Source organism: Gopherus flavomarginatus, chromosome 18, assembly GCF_025201925.1.
Source record: "Gopherus flavomarginatus isolate rGopFla2 chromosome 18, rGopFla2.mat.asm, whole genome shotgun sequence".
In the NCBI taxonomy this organism is placed as follows: Eukaryota; Metazoa; Chordata; order Testudines; family Testudinidae; genus Gopherus; species Gopherus flavomarginatus.
In genome coordinates, this window is record NC_066634.1 from 17,186,121 (window position 1) to 17,200,391 (window position 14,271).

General features: G+C 42.6%; 1 protein-coding gene across 20 annotated transcripts in view; it reads left to right on the plus strand.

Annotated features, from left to right (window-relative positions):
- Positions 1-14,271, plus strand: part of LOC127036722 (butyrophilin subfamily 1 member A1-like) — a 294,970-nt gene that overhangs the window by 96,889 nt on the left and 183,810 nt on the right. For 3 of the 20 annotated variants that reach the window (XM_050927878.1, XM_050927877.1, XM_050927879.1), the window contains 4 exons: positions 2,714-2,734; positions 5,133-5,153; positions 6,212-6,238; positions 6,650-8,239. The exons of 3 other annotated variants lie outside the window; for them this stretch is intronic. In XM_050927878.1, the coding sequence (XP_050783835.1) occupies positions 2,714-2,734; positions 5,133-5,153; positions 6,212-6,238; positions 6,650-7,179 (599 nt within the window). In that variant the 3' untranslated portion in view covers positions 7,180-8,239. Of the gene's footprint in view, positions 1-2,713; positions 2,735-5,132; positions 5,154-5,861; positions 6,037-6,211; positions 6,239-6,649; positions 8,240-14,271 lie in introns of those variants that run through there. 14 more of the 20 variants (XM_050927889.1, XM_050927888.1, XM_050927884.1 and 11 more) reach the window with 9 other exon arrangements.

Here is a 14,271-nt window from a genome sequence, read left to right on the forward strand (position 1 = left end):
TGATATCCAGCACCTCCTTCCTCTCTTAACCTGTGAGTCCCTCTCTGGTTTGGATCTGGACTGGAACCAAAGACCATCTTGAAAGCAACATTACCAGCCCAACCAGTTAAAAATCATGAGTTAGACCCCCCCCCCCCCAAATCAAAAGCTCTACCGCTTCCGCTTCATTCATTCTTCAGCAGCAATTCGGTGGCAGGCTCTTCCCTCTGAGAGGGACTGAGGGACCTGCCGCCTAATTGCTGCTGAAGCACCAGCCCTGGGGGAGGGCGCAATTTTATATTCTTGCCTCAGGTGCAAAAATACCTAGTTAAGGCACTGTATCTCAAATCCCACAGAGATGGCAGGTCTAAATCAATTAGACTTTGAAGGGTGTTGCGCAGCTGAAATATCAGTAAGTACAGGTACATCATTATCAGACAAAAAACTGATTAGTTTGGTTATCTTTGTGAAATGATATTTTTTATGTCTCATCCACTCTTCCTTTCACCACCCTTAAACTCACTCCTCTCTTGGTTATTTGGAGGGAGCAGGGCTTTCTCTTGTATTCCTCTTCTATCTCCCTTCTTGCTGCAACCCATTTTCATCTCTCTCATAGCAGGGAAGCCGGCAGCTCCAGGGAGAGACAATGCAGCTCTCCACACTGCAAGCCTCCCCACACCTATTTCCTCACCACATCTATTCCCCTGTGGAATGCATCATTCATCACTTAAATCCCAGTTAGCCCTTCAAAATAGGGCATAGTTTGTACATTGTGCTGCACAGGTCTAATCCTTCTCTCTCTCCAGGGATGAATTTCACCCTAAATCAGTCATAATATGTCTTTGAATATAGGCAGAGTGAGGTTCTGACAATGCGTCATCAGTTATATGATTTGCAATTTGCCATTGACTTTAATAATGAAAGTAACAACACACCCTTGGAGATAGTGAATGTGTGTGGGTCTGCTGCTGACAACATATAAAAGCAGCAAAGAGTTCTGTGGCATCTTATAGACTAACAGACCTATTGGAGCATGAGCTTTCATGGGTGAATACCCACTTCGTCAGATGCGTGTAGTGGAAATTTCCAGAGGCAGATATATATACGCAAGAAAAAATCAGGCTGGAGATAAGAAGGTTAGTTCAATCAGGGAGGATGAGACCCTCTTCTAACAGTTGAGGTGTGAACATCAAGGGAGGAGAAACTGTTTTTGTAGTTGGCTAGCCAGTCACAGTCTTTGTTTAATCTTGAGCTGATGGTGTCAAATTTGCAGATGAACTGAAGCTGAGCAGTTTCTCTTTGAAGTCTGGTCCTGAAGTTTTGTTGCTGCAGGATGGCTACCTTTAAATCTGCTATTGTGTGTCCAAGGAGACTGAAGTGTTCTCCTACAGGTTTTTGCATATTGCCATTCCTAATTCCTGATTAGGACACCAGTTACACCATCACAGGACTAAACCAGAGCAGCCACACCATCAATGGTTCATTCACCTGCACGTCCACCAATGTAATATTCGCCATCATATGCCAGCAATGCCCTTCTGCTATGTACGGAAAATGATAAATGGACACAAATCAGATATTACGAATGGCAATATACAAAAACTCGTAGGAGAACACTGGGATGTTCCCTCCTCAGTGACTGTTCTTTAGCTCCAGCTCCAGACTCCTCTTATAACCTTCAGCCCAGTGATTATGATTCTCGGGTGAGAGATGGGAAACCCAAGTTCCAATCTCTCCTCTACCTCATGAAGATGGTGAAGTCTGGCTCTCTCGCAACCTGGGTGAGTGCTGTAACAACTGGACTAAAGGTGAAATGGGAGGTAGTCCTCCTCACCAGCCACTTTGTATACAATTAAGCGCACGCTGCTGTCTTAATTGCGAGATAGGCCTTAGGGTCCTGATTCAAGAAAGAATCATTCTCACAGTCCAGGATTCAGATTTGTTTATCTAGATAGTTTTGTTGCTTGAGTTAGCAAAGTAAAAACATAAGTGATGACAGAGCAGCAGAGATGTCAGCTCCAGTTAGTCACAGAGGTAAAATGCCACACAACTCCCTGGGTACGTGCTTAGGCAGAGAAACCAAGACATCCAATGTACCGACACAGCCACAATGCTATTTTTAAGGAGAGGTTCATGCAGAGCTCCACTATGTACGAACCTACAGCTCCTGTTAGACCTATGCTAAATGTTACAAAGGAAGTAGAGGAGGGCACGGAATATGCCCATTAGTGGAAATTGAGATGCTACAATATATATTGCATGTTGAAAGATTTGTATGACTTTCAGACAATGTTTGGAAAGAGAAAGGTAAGTTTCCTTTCATTTTTGAGTTTATTGGATTTTTGTGTTTATTCTTAATCAGATTGAGCGCAAAGTGTTTCTTGATAGTGTGTATCACTATAGATCCCTGAACTGACTAAAGGTTAAAGGCATTGTTTATAATGTATCTGTGGTGATGTGTGAGTGGGGAAGGGCGTTTGGGAAGAGCATTTGGTGAGCTGAAGGCTGGTTCTCCACTTTTGGAAGAGTATAGGCCTTAGTTTCATGGAGTTATGGAGTACAATATTGACAGTTGTTACCGATTCTGGATGATGGATCAGGTGTGTAAGAAAGGCCGTGAATGAGAAAACTGGAAGCTGGTGATTGGGTATGTCTGCGGTGACAGCTTCTTCAGTGAAGTATGGTAATATCTGTTCACCCAATTTGTCATTGAAATGACACTCTTCTTTTGCAGAACAACTCCAGAAGGAGAATGGTAAGTTCTCTTTGATTACTCATCTGCTGCTCTCCTCCAGAAGAATAGTCTTAAATGAAAACATATATTTCTTCATTGCATTTTCCTTCCTCAATCCCAAGAGAGTTCATCACCCTTCAAATATATTATTATCCCCAAAGCAAAACAGTTGATGGCTTGCTCTCACAGGAAATTGGTTCATTCACCTAGACTATTTTTATTTATAGTGTCTCAAAAATTGAAAGTCTGATTTTGTATTACCATAGACTATGGACCTTAGATAATACCATGCCTCCCATTCTGGTAATTATGTCTTTGAATGTATGGAGGAGACTCACATACGTTTATAATGCATTTATTTTTTCATGATTTCAATGTGTTCATGATATGGTATTTGCTGTTAATCAGGAAAATCATTTTGAGTAGATAAATATTATGTGTTTTAAATGCTGTATACTGCTTGGAATAGTAACTCCTTCAATCAGAAAAAACAACCATTTAGTTAGATTCTCTGCCACACTGCAACTTCTTTATGCTGCTCTCAGTACATTATCTTCCACAAAGAAACAATTGAACCAAGTACTAATGGTTTGCAGTTGCACTGGGGAATCTTTGTATGGTGCTGCTACATTACTCTCTTTGTAAGCCAGTGCAAGGCGTGTATTCATGACAAGGGGGGCATAGCTTGGCATTCACATAGCCTGCATTCTGAAATATCCATAGGATCTCTTGATACCAGAACAGTTTAGACCATCCTTCAAGATGCTGTTTTTTGCAAAGAGGGAACATCCCAGTACAGAGACAATGCAAAACTTCCATTGGATCATATTATGCCTTTCTCTTCTAATGGGCTCTTCAATCTAGCAGAGGAAGGTATAAATGGATCTAGGGCTATAAGCGGAAGATAGGCAAATTCAGACTGGAAATAAGAAGTACATTTTAATGTTGAAAGTAATTAACTATTGGAAAAATTTACCAAGGGTCTCTAAGAATTATTTTAGAGAAGTTCTATGGCCCTTCTTATCCCAGGGTTCAGACTATATAATCACGGTGGTCTCTTCTGGCATTGGTATCCAAGTATCATTGACTTTGATTCTTGCTTTGTACTATTTCTGTACTTATTGTATTTTTTAAATGACCAAACTTTGTCTTGGTTCTGGATATTACATTATTTCAGTATGCTATGGGGACAAAACTGGAAATACAGCTTTAAGCACATGGTTTTCTCCAGAAAGAAAACGGTTAAGTCCCACTGACTTCTCTTGCTTTGAGGCTGTCTGGCTGGATAATATTTGTGGGAGATGTGGAACTATCAAGACAGAAGAGATTGATGATTGTCAGTGTGTCAATGAAAAGGGTCTAGCAGGTGGAAGTGATGGGTTGTGAAAGCAATTTCTATGGGAAGGTAAGGAGTCTATAGAATTTCCCATGCTAAGAGAAGCATTTAGTTGGGATTGGTCCTGCTTTGAGCAGGGGGTTGGACTAGATGACCTGAGGTCCCTTCCAACTCTGATATTCTATGATTCTATGATTCTAAGGTTTGGGGTTTCCTCTTCATGGGATGAGGTTTATTCAGAGGTCTGTCACGGCTGGGAGATAAGTCTGGTTGGGTATTGGGCATAGGGACAACCATTGGGAGTGTGTTTGACAGTGGAATATAAGGGGTATTTCATACTGAAGGCTTTGGGAGTTGTTAAAAAGTAATGTTTGTATTTGTTAACTCATTACATGCACACACACTCACAAATGACTGCAAGAAGAGAAGACTATCAAAACTGAAAAAAAAAAGTAACTTTGAATTGGTTCTCCTTCAGTACAATTCTATTAATTTGTATATACTGTTAAAACATATATAAAGAGCTGTGCAGGTTCCCTGTTAGAAGTATAGGCTCAAAATTTTTTTCCTAATAATCTTTTAATTAGTCTCATGTGCTGTGTTTGGACTCCAGAAAGAGGTAGTGGGGAGCATCTCTAAATCTGTGACAATGCTCAGGATTTCTCTTATTTCAGTGACAGGTTTTATTTGTGATTTTTACAGTAGGGGGATGAGCCTGGTTTGGACTCTTGCAGTGAAGTTACTGGGGGATGTCAGATTAGAAGCTTTTCAGGAGAGGCATAATATCTGCTAGAACAACGAGGAGTCCAGTGACATCTTAAAGACTAACAGATTTATTTGGGCATGAGCTTTCGTGGATAAAAAAACCCACTTCTTCAGATGTTTCACTCCATGCATCTGAAGAAGTGGGGCTTTTTACCCACGAAAGCTTATGCCCAAATAAATCTGTTAGTCTTTAAGGTGCCACCAGAGTCTTTGTTTTTGTTTGTGTGGATACAGACTAACACCCTTATAATATCTGCTAGCTAACCCAACTGAAATTCACAAGATGTGTCAATTAAGAAAAGCTTTTTTTCTTTGCAGATGGACTCAAAGTAGAACTGAGTAAGTGTGCACTGATTCTTTGAATATAAAAGTCAATTCAGTTCCATGGTGGAAAAGAGATGCAAATATAAATGAAGTTCTCACAGTTAGAAATACCAGAACTGAATGATCTTTGTTGTTGTTAGGGCATACATGAGTATCTTGTGCTGCGTAATCCTAGTGCTTGCTTGCTGTCCAGAGATGAATTTCACCACAAATCAGTCCTTACATGTCTCTGAAAGGAGATAGTCCCGACATTTTGTCTAGGGCCAGCTCCAAGTTTTTGCTACCCCAAGCAAAAAACTTTTCCCGTGCCCCCCGGCCCCGCCTCAACTCCACCCCTTCCCCGCCCCATTCCAACCCCTTTCCCAAATCTCCAGCCCTGGGTCCTCCCCCTGTGTACCGCATTTATCGTCCTACCCCTCCCTCCCAGGCTTGCCCGGGAGGAAGAAGTGGAGCGGCGCCCCGCTCAGGGGAGGAGGCCGAGGTGAGCTGGGGGGGCAGCGCTTCCTCTGACCCCCCACCCGGGTTGCTTCCTGCTGCCATCCCTCTGCCCTACACCACCACAGCTCGCCTCTGCTCCCCTGAGTGTGCTGCTGCCACTCTGCTTCTCCCCCCTCCCTCCCAGGCTTGCCGCAATATAGCTGATTCACGCTCACCTCGGCCTCCTCCCCCGAGCGGGGCTCCTATCTCCCTTCCTGCTGCAGCCTATTTTCATCTCTCTCATAGCAGGGAAGCCAGCAGCTCCAGGGAGAGACAATGCAGTTCTCCGCACTGCAAGCCTCACCACACCTATTTCCTAGTGATCTGCTGTCTCTGTCTGAAGCTGAGGAGTGAGTGAATCATGGAACAGACCTAGTGACTCCACAAGAGCCACATGAAAACAGTACAATAACCACTGTGTGTGTGTACCATTAGCTTTCTTTACTTTCTCTTTTCTGCACAAGTAAATCATTTTGTATTGTGTCTGACATCCTCAGTTATCCTCAACCTGTGGCATTTCTGCTACCCAATGGTGGAAAATCAGCAGTATGTGCCTCTTTAAATTCAATGTCTGTTGTTTCTCACTTTGATTTCAGAGTGGAGAAGTGCTCGCACCTATGCAGGTAACAGAATACACATCTCTCCTGGTAATCAAAAAACATGTTCATACTTTAAAAAAATAGAAACAGAACATATCGCTATCACAGAGATGAAATCTGAGGCCCTACTTCATTTCATGTCAGACCTTTCTCATTCAGTTCCTTCAACCAGTGTAACTTATATCAGAATCTGGCAAAATCTATTTGAGTATCAATAAGATAAACATTCCAGGATCCCTTCCATTTTTGAGTCATGTTCAATCAAAGATCACACCTCTGAAATATTTCAGTGTAAACAAATTGTCAGAATAGAGTCAGTTATCAGTAGGCATTCTGCCTAAGTAAGGACAGCAGGAGTTGGCCCACAAGCCATATCTCCCATGTTTCTGTTTATACTGCAATTAGATAAGAATTTCTTAAATTCTCTCTGTGCAGATGACATCACTCTTAATCCAGACACAGCCCACCCCAATCTCTCCATTTCTGTGGATAAGAAGAAATTTATTCATGAAGCCCAACCTCAAAAAGTTCCACCAACTCCAGACAGGTTTGATTCGACTGTGTGTATGTTGGGCTCTGAAGGATTCTCCTTTGGAAAGCACTACTGGGAGGTCGATGTCAGAAGCAGCAATGACTGGGACCTGGGAGTGGCCAGAAAATCCATACAGAGAAAAGGAAAACTTTCCCTGTCCCCTAAAGAGGGATTCTGGGCTCTGGGTTGGAGTGGGAGAGATTACTGGGCAAAAACTGATCCATGGACCCGGGTCATGGTGCAAAAAAAGCCCAAGAAAATTGGAGTTTACCTTAGTTACCAAGAGATGCAGGTGACCTTTTTCAATGTAACTAACATGTCTGCGTTGTTCACGTTTAATAATTGTTCATTCTCAGGAGAGGTTTATCCATTCTTTAAAAATTCCCACAAAGAAACAACAATGAGAATTTGTTCTATAAGAGAAGATGAATGAGCTTAGCGTGGCACTGCTACTTACTTATCCCACTGTATCTTTGAAATCAAATTTCCCATCAATGAATTTGAATTACATTTTGCCTCTATATTAATTCTGTGGTGCCATCTCTAGAACAGCACGGATATTCATTTTATGGCTGTGAACCTATGACACCAAGTTTCTCTCCAATAAAATTCAAACTGTAGTTTTTTACTCTGTACTTTGTGAGCTGCCATCTTAATTACTTACTTTCAACAACAAATGCTTTTTTTTGGGTTACTTCTGACAAATACTGTTGTTTGACTAAGCTGTTCAGGAAAGGATATTTGTGTTGTAGATTTTCAACAGAAATCAGTTCCCACAATTAGGTTTTCAAGTTTTTCAAGAGCTCAACTGCCATTTATCCAGCATGAAAATCCTCAAAAAATCTGACAAAAACTGTCACAGTGGGAGCTGCTGGGTGGATGTTAATGGGACAAAAATCCATCCTGTCTCACACATTTATTTTTCTCTTAGAGACACCCTCCCACCAAACTTATAACTAATGTAGGGCTTGTGACTGGCCTGTGTAGCTACACAGCAGGGTAAGGGAATATAAAATACTCCCCATCCCTCTACAGAGCCATGCAGGACTTACTGTCATAGCTACAAGGCAGTTGCACCTCTGACCCCTTTCCAGTCCTCGGAGAGCTCCCACCCTGACATCTCTTGCTCTCATCTGTCTCAGGGTGGAATCTCATGAGTCTTTAACACTTAGATGGGGATCTGACTATAGTAACTTGGCTATACCATCCAATTACCACCCTTCAGTCCATTCTTAGACTGGGCACCTGCTTGATCCTCCATTCAGGAAACTGTGACCAATGAAACTGACCAAAAGCCTTTTAAAAGCGAAGTGTTTTTATTTAGCAGTTGTGAAGTTTGTAGAAACAGAGCAATATCCCTTTAAATAGTCTATAAGCCTTCTGTTTGTGGTCACCATAGTCTATGAACTAGAAGCTGCCAGAAACTGGTCAGAGCAGCAATATGTACACACCTGGGCTTGTGTAGATTTAGTAAACTTGTGTATTTGGAATCAGTTGTGCCTGTGTCGTTTCTTTATATTGTTTTGTCTTTGTAAGGAGCAGATGACACAACGATTGGTAACAAGGAGGGAAGCCCAATCCCAGTGTACTGCAGAACAGAGAATAACTGCAGAGTCCTAGACTAAAAGGAAACTGCAGTCACTCAGACTGTGAGAAAACAGATCATTCGGGGTTGGTGGGGTGGTGGTGGTTGTGGTGGTGGAAAGGTTTATAAAAGTCTGGCTGTTTGAGGAAAATTGATTTCTTTGATAAAGTGAGTCAGTCCTCCACTGAGCTGCGGTGAGAGAGTGGAACAGAGTATGACAGCTAAAGTTACAATTCTGTCACAGGTATTTTTAGTAAAAGTCAGGGACAGGTTCGAGCAATAAAGAAAAATTCACAGAAGCCCAATGCCTATCCCTGAGTTTTACTAAAAAATACCCCAGGGGTGGAGGGACTAACAGAGCACTGCCAAGGGCTGACCTCGAGCAGATGCTCCATCCCCACTGTTGCTCCTGCAGTAGGGGCTGACCACCACTGTTCCAGCCCCAGGATGCTCACTGCTTCAGCCTGGGGTCCTCTGGTCCAGGGGCCGGGGACTGCTGCTCCTTCCATCAGGCCTCTGGCAAGTTGCTTCAGCGGCCTCAAGGTTGACTCCTGGCTTCTGTTCCAGCAGCCCAGAGACCACTGTTGAGTGGCACCAGGGCTAATTGCAGAACAGTGACGGCTGCTCCAGCCCTTCCCTGGAATAAGTGCTGGGGGTCCCAGAAAGTCGCACACTATGTGACCTCCATTACAGAATTGTATCCTTAGTGATAGCTAATAACATGTTGAGCAAAATAGATCAGTTTTACTTAGTGTAATGTAGACTAATGCCTATAACCTGTTGTGTAGCCTGACAGCTCCTGCTGAACCAGCAAACAGAACATTGGCTGAGATTATGGAAATTCTCCAAAATCACCTCTTGCCAAAGCCACTGGCAATTGCAGAGTGTTTCTGATTTTATAAACCAAAATTAAAAAGCAAATGAAACAATTCCTGAATATGTGACTGATTTAAGGATATTAACAGAGTATGGCCAGTTTGGAGAGTTATTGTGCAATAAGCAAAATGAAGGAATCCAAAACAGTTATTGACTGAGACTGATTGGACCCTACACCATGTGCTAGAACTTGCTGTATCAATGGAATCTGCTACTGAAGATGCCCTGGAGCTGCAAACACATCATGTGACTTGAGCAATAAACAAACTGGCAGTCAAGCGGAAAGCACAACATGGACAGTGCTAACTCAAAGACTGGGTACTTTCATTTGGAAAACGGTCTCACAGTGCAACTGATTGTTGGTTTAAGGACAAAACCTCTAGGAACTGCAACAAACTGGGGCTCACACAGTAATATGGAGGTTCATGAGCAATGCATAATAACTACAACATGAGGACAATACCAGAGGATTTCAGATGCATTAGCTTGCAGGTCACAACATTCTGGGTCCACTGAGAATGTTATAACAGCTCTACAACTGTTTAGTTTAGAAGACAATAAATGACAAGATATTAAAGGGTATTCCTAGCACTTGGTATTGGATGATATACCGGTCATGGAAGCTGGTGATTAAGAACACCACAGACACTTCCCAAGGTACCAGTGAGGCTGTCTCAGTGTGGACTTAGAACAAACAAAGAGAAATCTGATATTTATAGATTCAGTTGCATACTGCAGGCACACCATTGATAGAGATGGTTTGTGTTAATCACAGCACACAGTGGAAGCTGTCCTTATGGTACCTCATCAATAACGTGTCACAGTTGTGTCCCTTTGTGAGGATGGTCAATTATGACTGTCACAGTTCAGGACAACTGCACCTGTATTTGTCCTTGGCAGCCCAGCAAGGACACCCAATCTCAAGCTTCTATCTCCCCACCCATCACCTCTCTTGGACAGAAACCCACGTCTCTCTGTCTCATCTCACTAGGTTATTTTCAGGCTGCACAGTTCCCTACCTTCCCTGTGTATTTCCCAGCACAGACAGATTGCCTGCTTGCTTTCTCTTCTCAGATAGTTAACAGGTGTAATTGCTACAATTATAAGGTATCACATAGCATGATGTATGTACTTTATCCATAAGGTAAAAATCACTACAGAGATAACATATTAAAATAATAAAATAACTTACACACATGCTAAGAAGCTTATCAGCAATCATCTCCAACCCCAACATGGATTCTGGCAGGAGCTGTCCTTCAAAGCCCCACCCAAGGGGATTCCTTTGTGGTCATAAATTCATCACAGTTTCAGCCCAAAGTAATCGCTCAGTCTTATGTGGCCTCATTAGACCAAGTCCTTCCAGTCCTCAGTTAAGGACTGGGGCCCTCAGTGGACCAGAGGTCCTGTCCATGTACAGGATCAGGAAGAAAGCCCCATATTGGTGCTCATGAACCTTGCTCTCTATGGTCAGCCAAGCCCTGCTAACTGAGCTAATAGTGACCTTTCTTGTGTACATGTTCATGTGCACCTTGGGCAGGTGGGTGTGGGAGGAGATGGGCAGAGGAGACACTGTTTGATGAGCCTAGTATAATTCAGGAAGCCCATTTGCTCAAAGCCAACCATTATTTGGGGGTATTAGGAATCTCCATCACCCATGGGTGAACCACACCAATAATTGCCTTGCAAATGTACATCACCCAGAGTACCAACAGCTGACTTGCCAATACCAAACTTATTAGCCATGGACCTATAGCAGTTTGGGGTAGCCAGCTTCCAGATGGCAACAGCAACCTGCCTCTGCACTTATATGGACTCCCTCACCTGTGTGTCCTGTGCTGGTGATTTGGGGGAGCTCCTCACACACCTGAATCGAAGTGTCTTTCCTCATGCAGAAGTCTTGGACTCACTGCTGAGCATCTCAGGTCTGCATGACAGTGTGGTCCCACCACTCTGAGCTTATGGCCCTGCTCCAGAGCCACAGGTGAGCACAGAAGGAATTCACATCTATTAAACCCTGCATCAGCTATCACCACTGTTCCATGTCTGTATTCAGTCTGTGCCATCTCCTTGGCGGGGCATGCAGCCACCTTCCTTGGGCAACAAATCTCTGTCACTATGTCTTTTGTAGTATCTCATGCCCATAACTGCCTGCTGTTGTCAAAATGTGATTTGCATTGATATTAACATCTGGAACAGGTTGTCCAGAGTCGGACCCCTGCCTTTCCACCAGTTGCAATGAAGGATGCACACAGGATACATTTTTCTTTACTCATTTGGTGGGCTCAGACCACACCCCCACAGAGGCCTGAGAAGAACAGACCAGTTCTCCAACAATACACAATACAAAATATCCATAGAGCAGCGCAGCTCGGGGCAGCATTGAGAGCCCTGGGACCTGCCCCCACAAGTCCTAGTGACTCACACGCATGAGTATAGCACCAATGTGAATGCAGCAGTAGATCAAGTGCACTAGAGATATTTTTGTGCATTTGCTGGGGTCCACAGGCCAGTTAACTCACAGCAAGATAACACACCATTGACTTACACGCCAGATTGTTGTGCACTAACTTCATATAGTCAAACCCTAAGAGACCAGAGCTGGAATCAATTAAAGCCAGGCAGGGGGGCCTGATGGCAGAGATTCATGACCCTGGAAGCATGGCAGAGCGCAAAGTGAGATAAAATTAGCTGCAATCTGAAGGAAAATAATGTTATAACTATCAGCCCCCCTTTACACACAAAACAAGCAGCTACCCAAAGTTAAACAGGCAGAAGAAATATTTACAAGAGGGGCACACTCCTCAGCCTGTGAAATTCTTAATGGGCTCATTTGGAATGGAGGGGAAAGCATCCTGTCAGAAAACATAACACATTTTAGCTGGGATCCTATTGAACATGATAACATGGCCAAGGATACTCAAGTTTATTAGTGGGTCAAGGGAGACATCCATAACAAACTAGCATTAAATTGTAAACATAGCTCTCCTTGCCCACCCTATAGGCAAACATCCTGTTTAACATCATGTCAGTTAAAACATGTGAGTTAATGTATTTTGTAACACATGTTCGAAAAACCAGTATATGAAAGAGCCCCAAAATAAGGAAGAAAAAATAAACATTCTCTCAAGGCCCTGAAGATGCTGTGGCGTTCATCTCTTTAATGAAAATAGCTCTCTCTATAACATCAGTTTTACAATTCTTTATTTCCAATGTTATGGGGAGCTGGTAGAGAGTCCTATGTTTGAGTTATGTAATTTTATAAAATATGCTTGCAACATTGTTTTAGAAACAGTCACACCTCTACTGTTTATAGCAGACCATAGAAATTCAGCAAGGAGAGCCCTTGAGCTAGATAAATGCATTTTATGTATTCCAGGAAATTCTGTTCAGGTTCGACTGACTCAAAATCACCATTTTACTCCTGTGTTCAGGACATTTTTGGCAGCCTGACAATGTTGTAAATGACTGTGAATTTCCTAAAAAAAGCTGGACCCACACAGCATCAGCAACGTTGCCCTGCCAATGCTCGATTGCTGCTGTGAGGGAGGAACAGAGATAGCCTGGGCTTCCCCAGTCACCCTTCCACATGACCCCCGCAGCTCAGCCCATCTCGTAGATAACAGCCCTCTTCTCACACTTCTTAATGTTTGCAGTGTTGTTGTAACCATGTTGGTTCCAGCATATTAGAGAGACAAAGTGGGTGAGGTAATATCTGTTATTGGACCAGCTTCTGTTGGTCTGAGAGACAAGCTTTTACAGAGCTCAATAACAGCCTGAGCTCAAGAAGAGATCTGTGTAGCTCAGAGCTTTGTCTCTATCACCAACAGAAGTTGGTCCACTACAAGATATTACCTCATCTACTAATGTAGTTAGTCAGATAGCTATGTTGGTACTGGAGGTACAAGGTTCAAATCCTAGTCAGCACAGGTGGTAGTTACAGTTATACTCAGCAGTACTTGTTTCTATATTTTCCTTTTATTAAAACATAGGAAATTATACACAAAAAATATGTACATGATATACAAAACATTCTCTTCTTTAAAATAACATTGTTTAGGATACAACATTAAGCATTCATAAGTTAGAAAAGGAAGAAAATGAAGACTCGGGCAACATCAATTCATCTCCCCTGCCCCCCGTGTGTGTCTATATTATGATACAATTGTCAATGAGGTGCTCACTTACTCTTTTTTCCATAAGAATATAAGAATTGCCACACTGGGTCAGACCAATGGTCCATCTGGATGAGTATCTTTTCTTCCAACAATAGCCAGTACCAGATACTTCAAAGTGAATGAACAGAACAGGGCAATTACCTAGTGATCCATTCCCCATCATCCAGGCCCAGCATCTGGCAATCAGAGGGTCAGGGACACCCAGATCATAGGGTTGCACCCCTGCCCAATTTGTCTAATTACTATTGATGAACCTATCCTCCATGAACTTACCTGGTTCGTCTTTGAACCAGTTATAGTTTTGGTTTCACAATATACCCAGGCAATGAGTTCCACAGGCTGACTGTGCATTGTGTGAAGAAATACTTCCTTTTATTTCTTTTAAATTTACTACCTATTAATTTCATTGAGTGATCCCTTGTTCCTGTGTTATATGAATGAGTAAATAACACTTTCTTATAAACTTTATTCACACCATTACTAATTGCAATGGCCTTTATCATACCTGCCCTTAGTCATCTCTTTTCCAAGATGAACAGTCCCAGTCATTTTAATCTCTCATCATATGGAAGACATTTCATACCATTATTCATTATTGTTGCCCTTCTCTGTCCCTTTTCCATTTCTAAGGCCTGGTCTACACTACATGTTTATACCGAATTTTGCAGTGTGGAACCAAATTAACCCTGCACCCATCCACACAACGAAGCCCTTTATATTGATATAAAGGGCTCTTAAAACTGATTTCTGTACTCCTCACTGATGAGGGAAGTAGCACTGAAATCAGTATTGCCATGTCGTATTAGAGTTAGTGTGACCACAATTTGACGATATTGGCCTCCGGGCGCTATCCCACAGTGCACCATTCTGACCGCTCTGGAAAGCA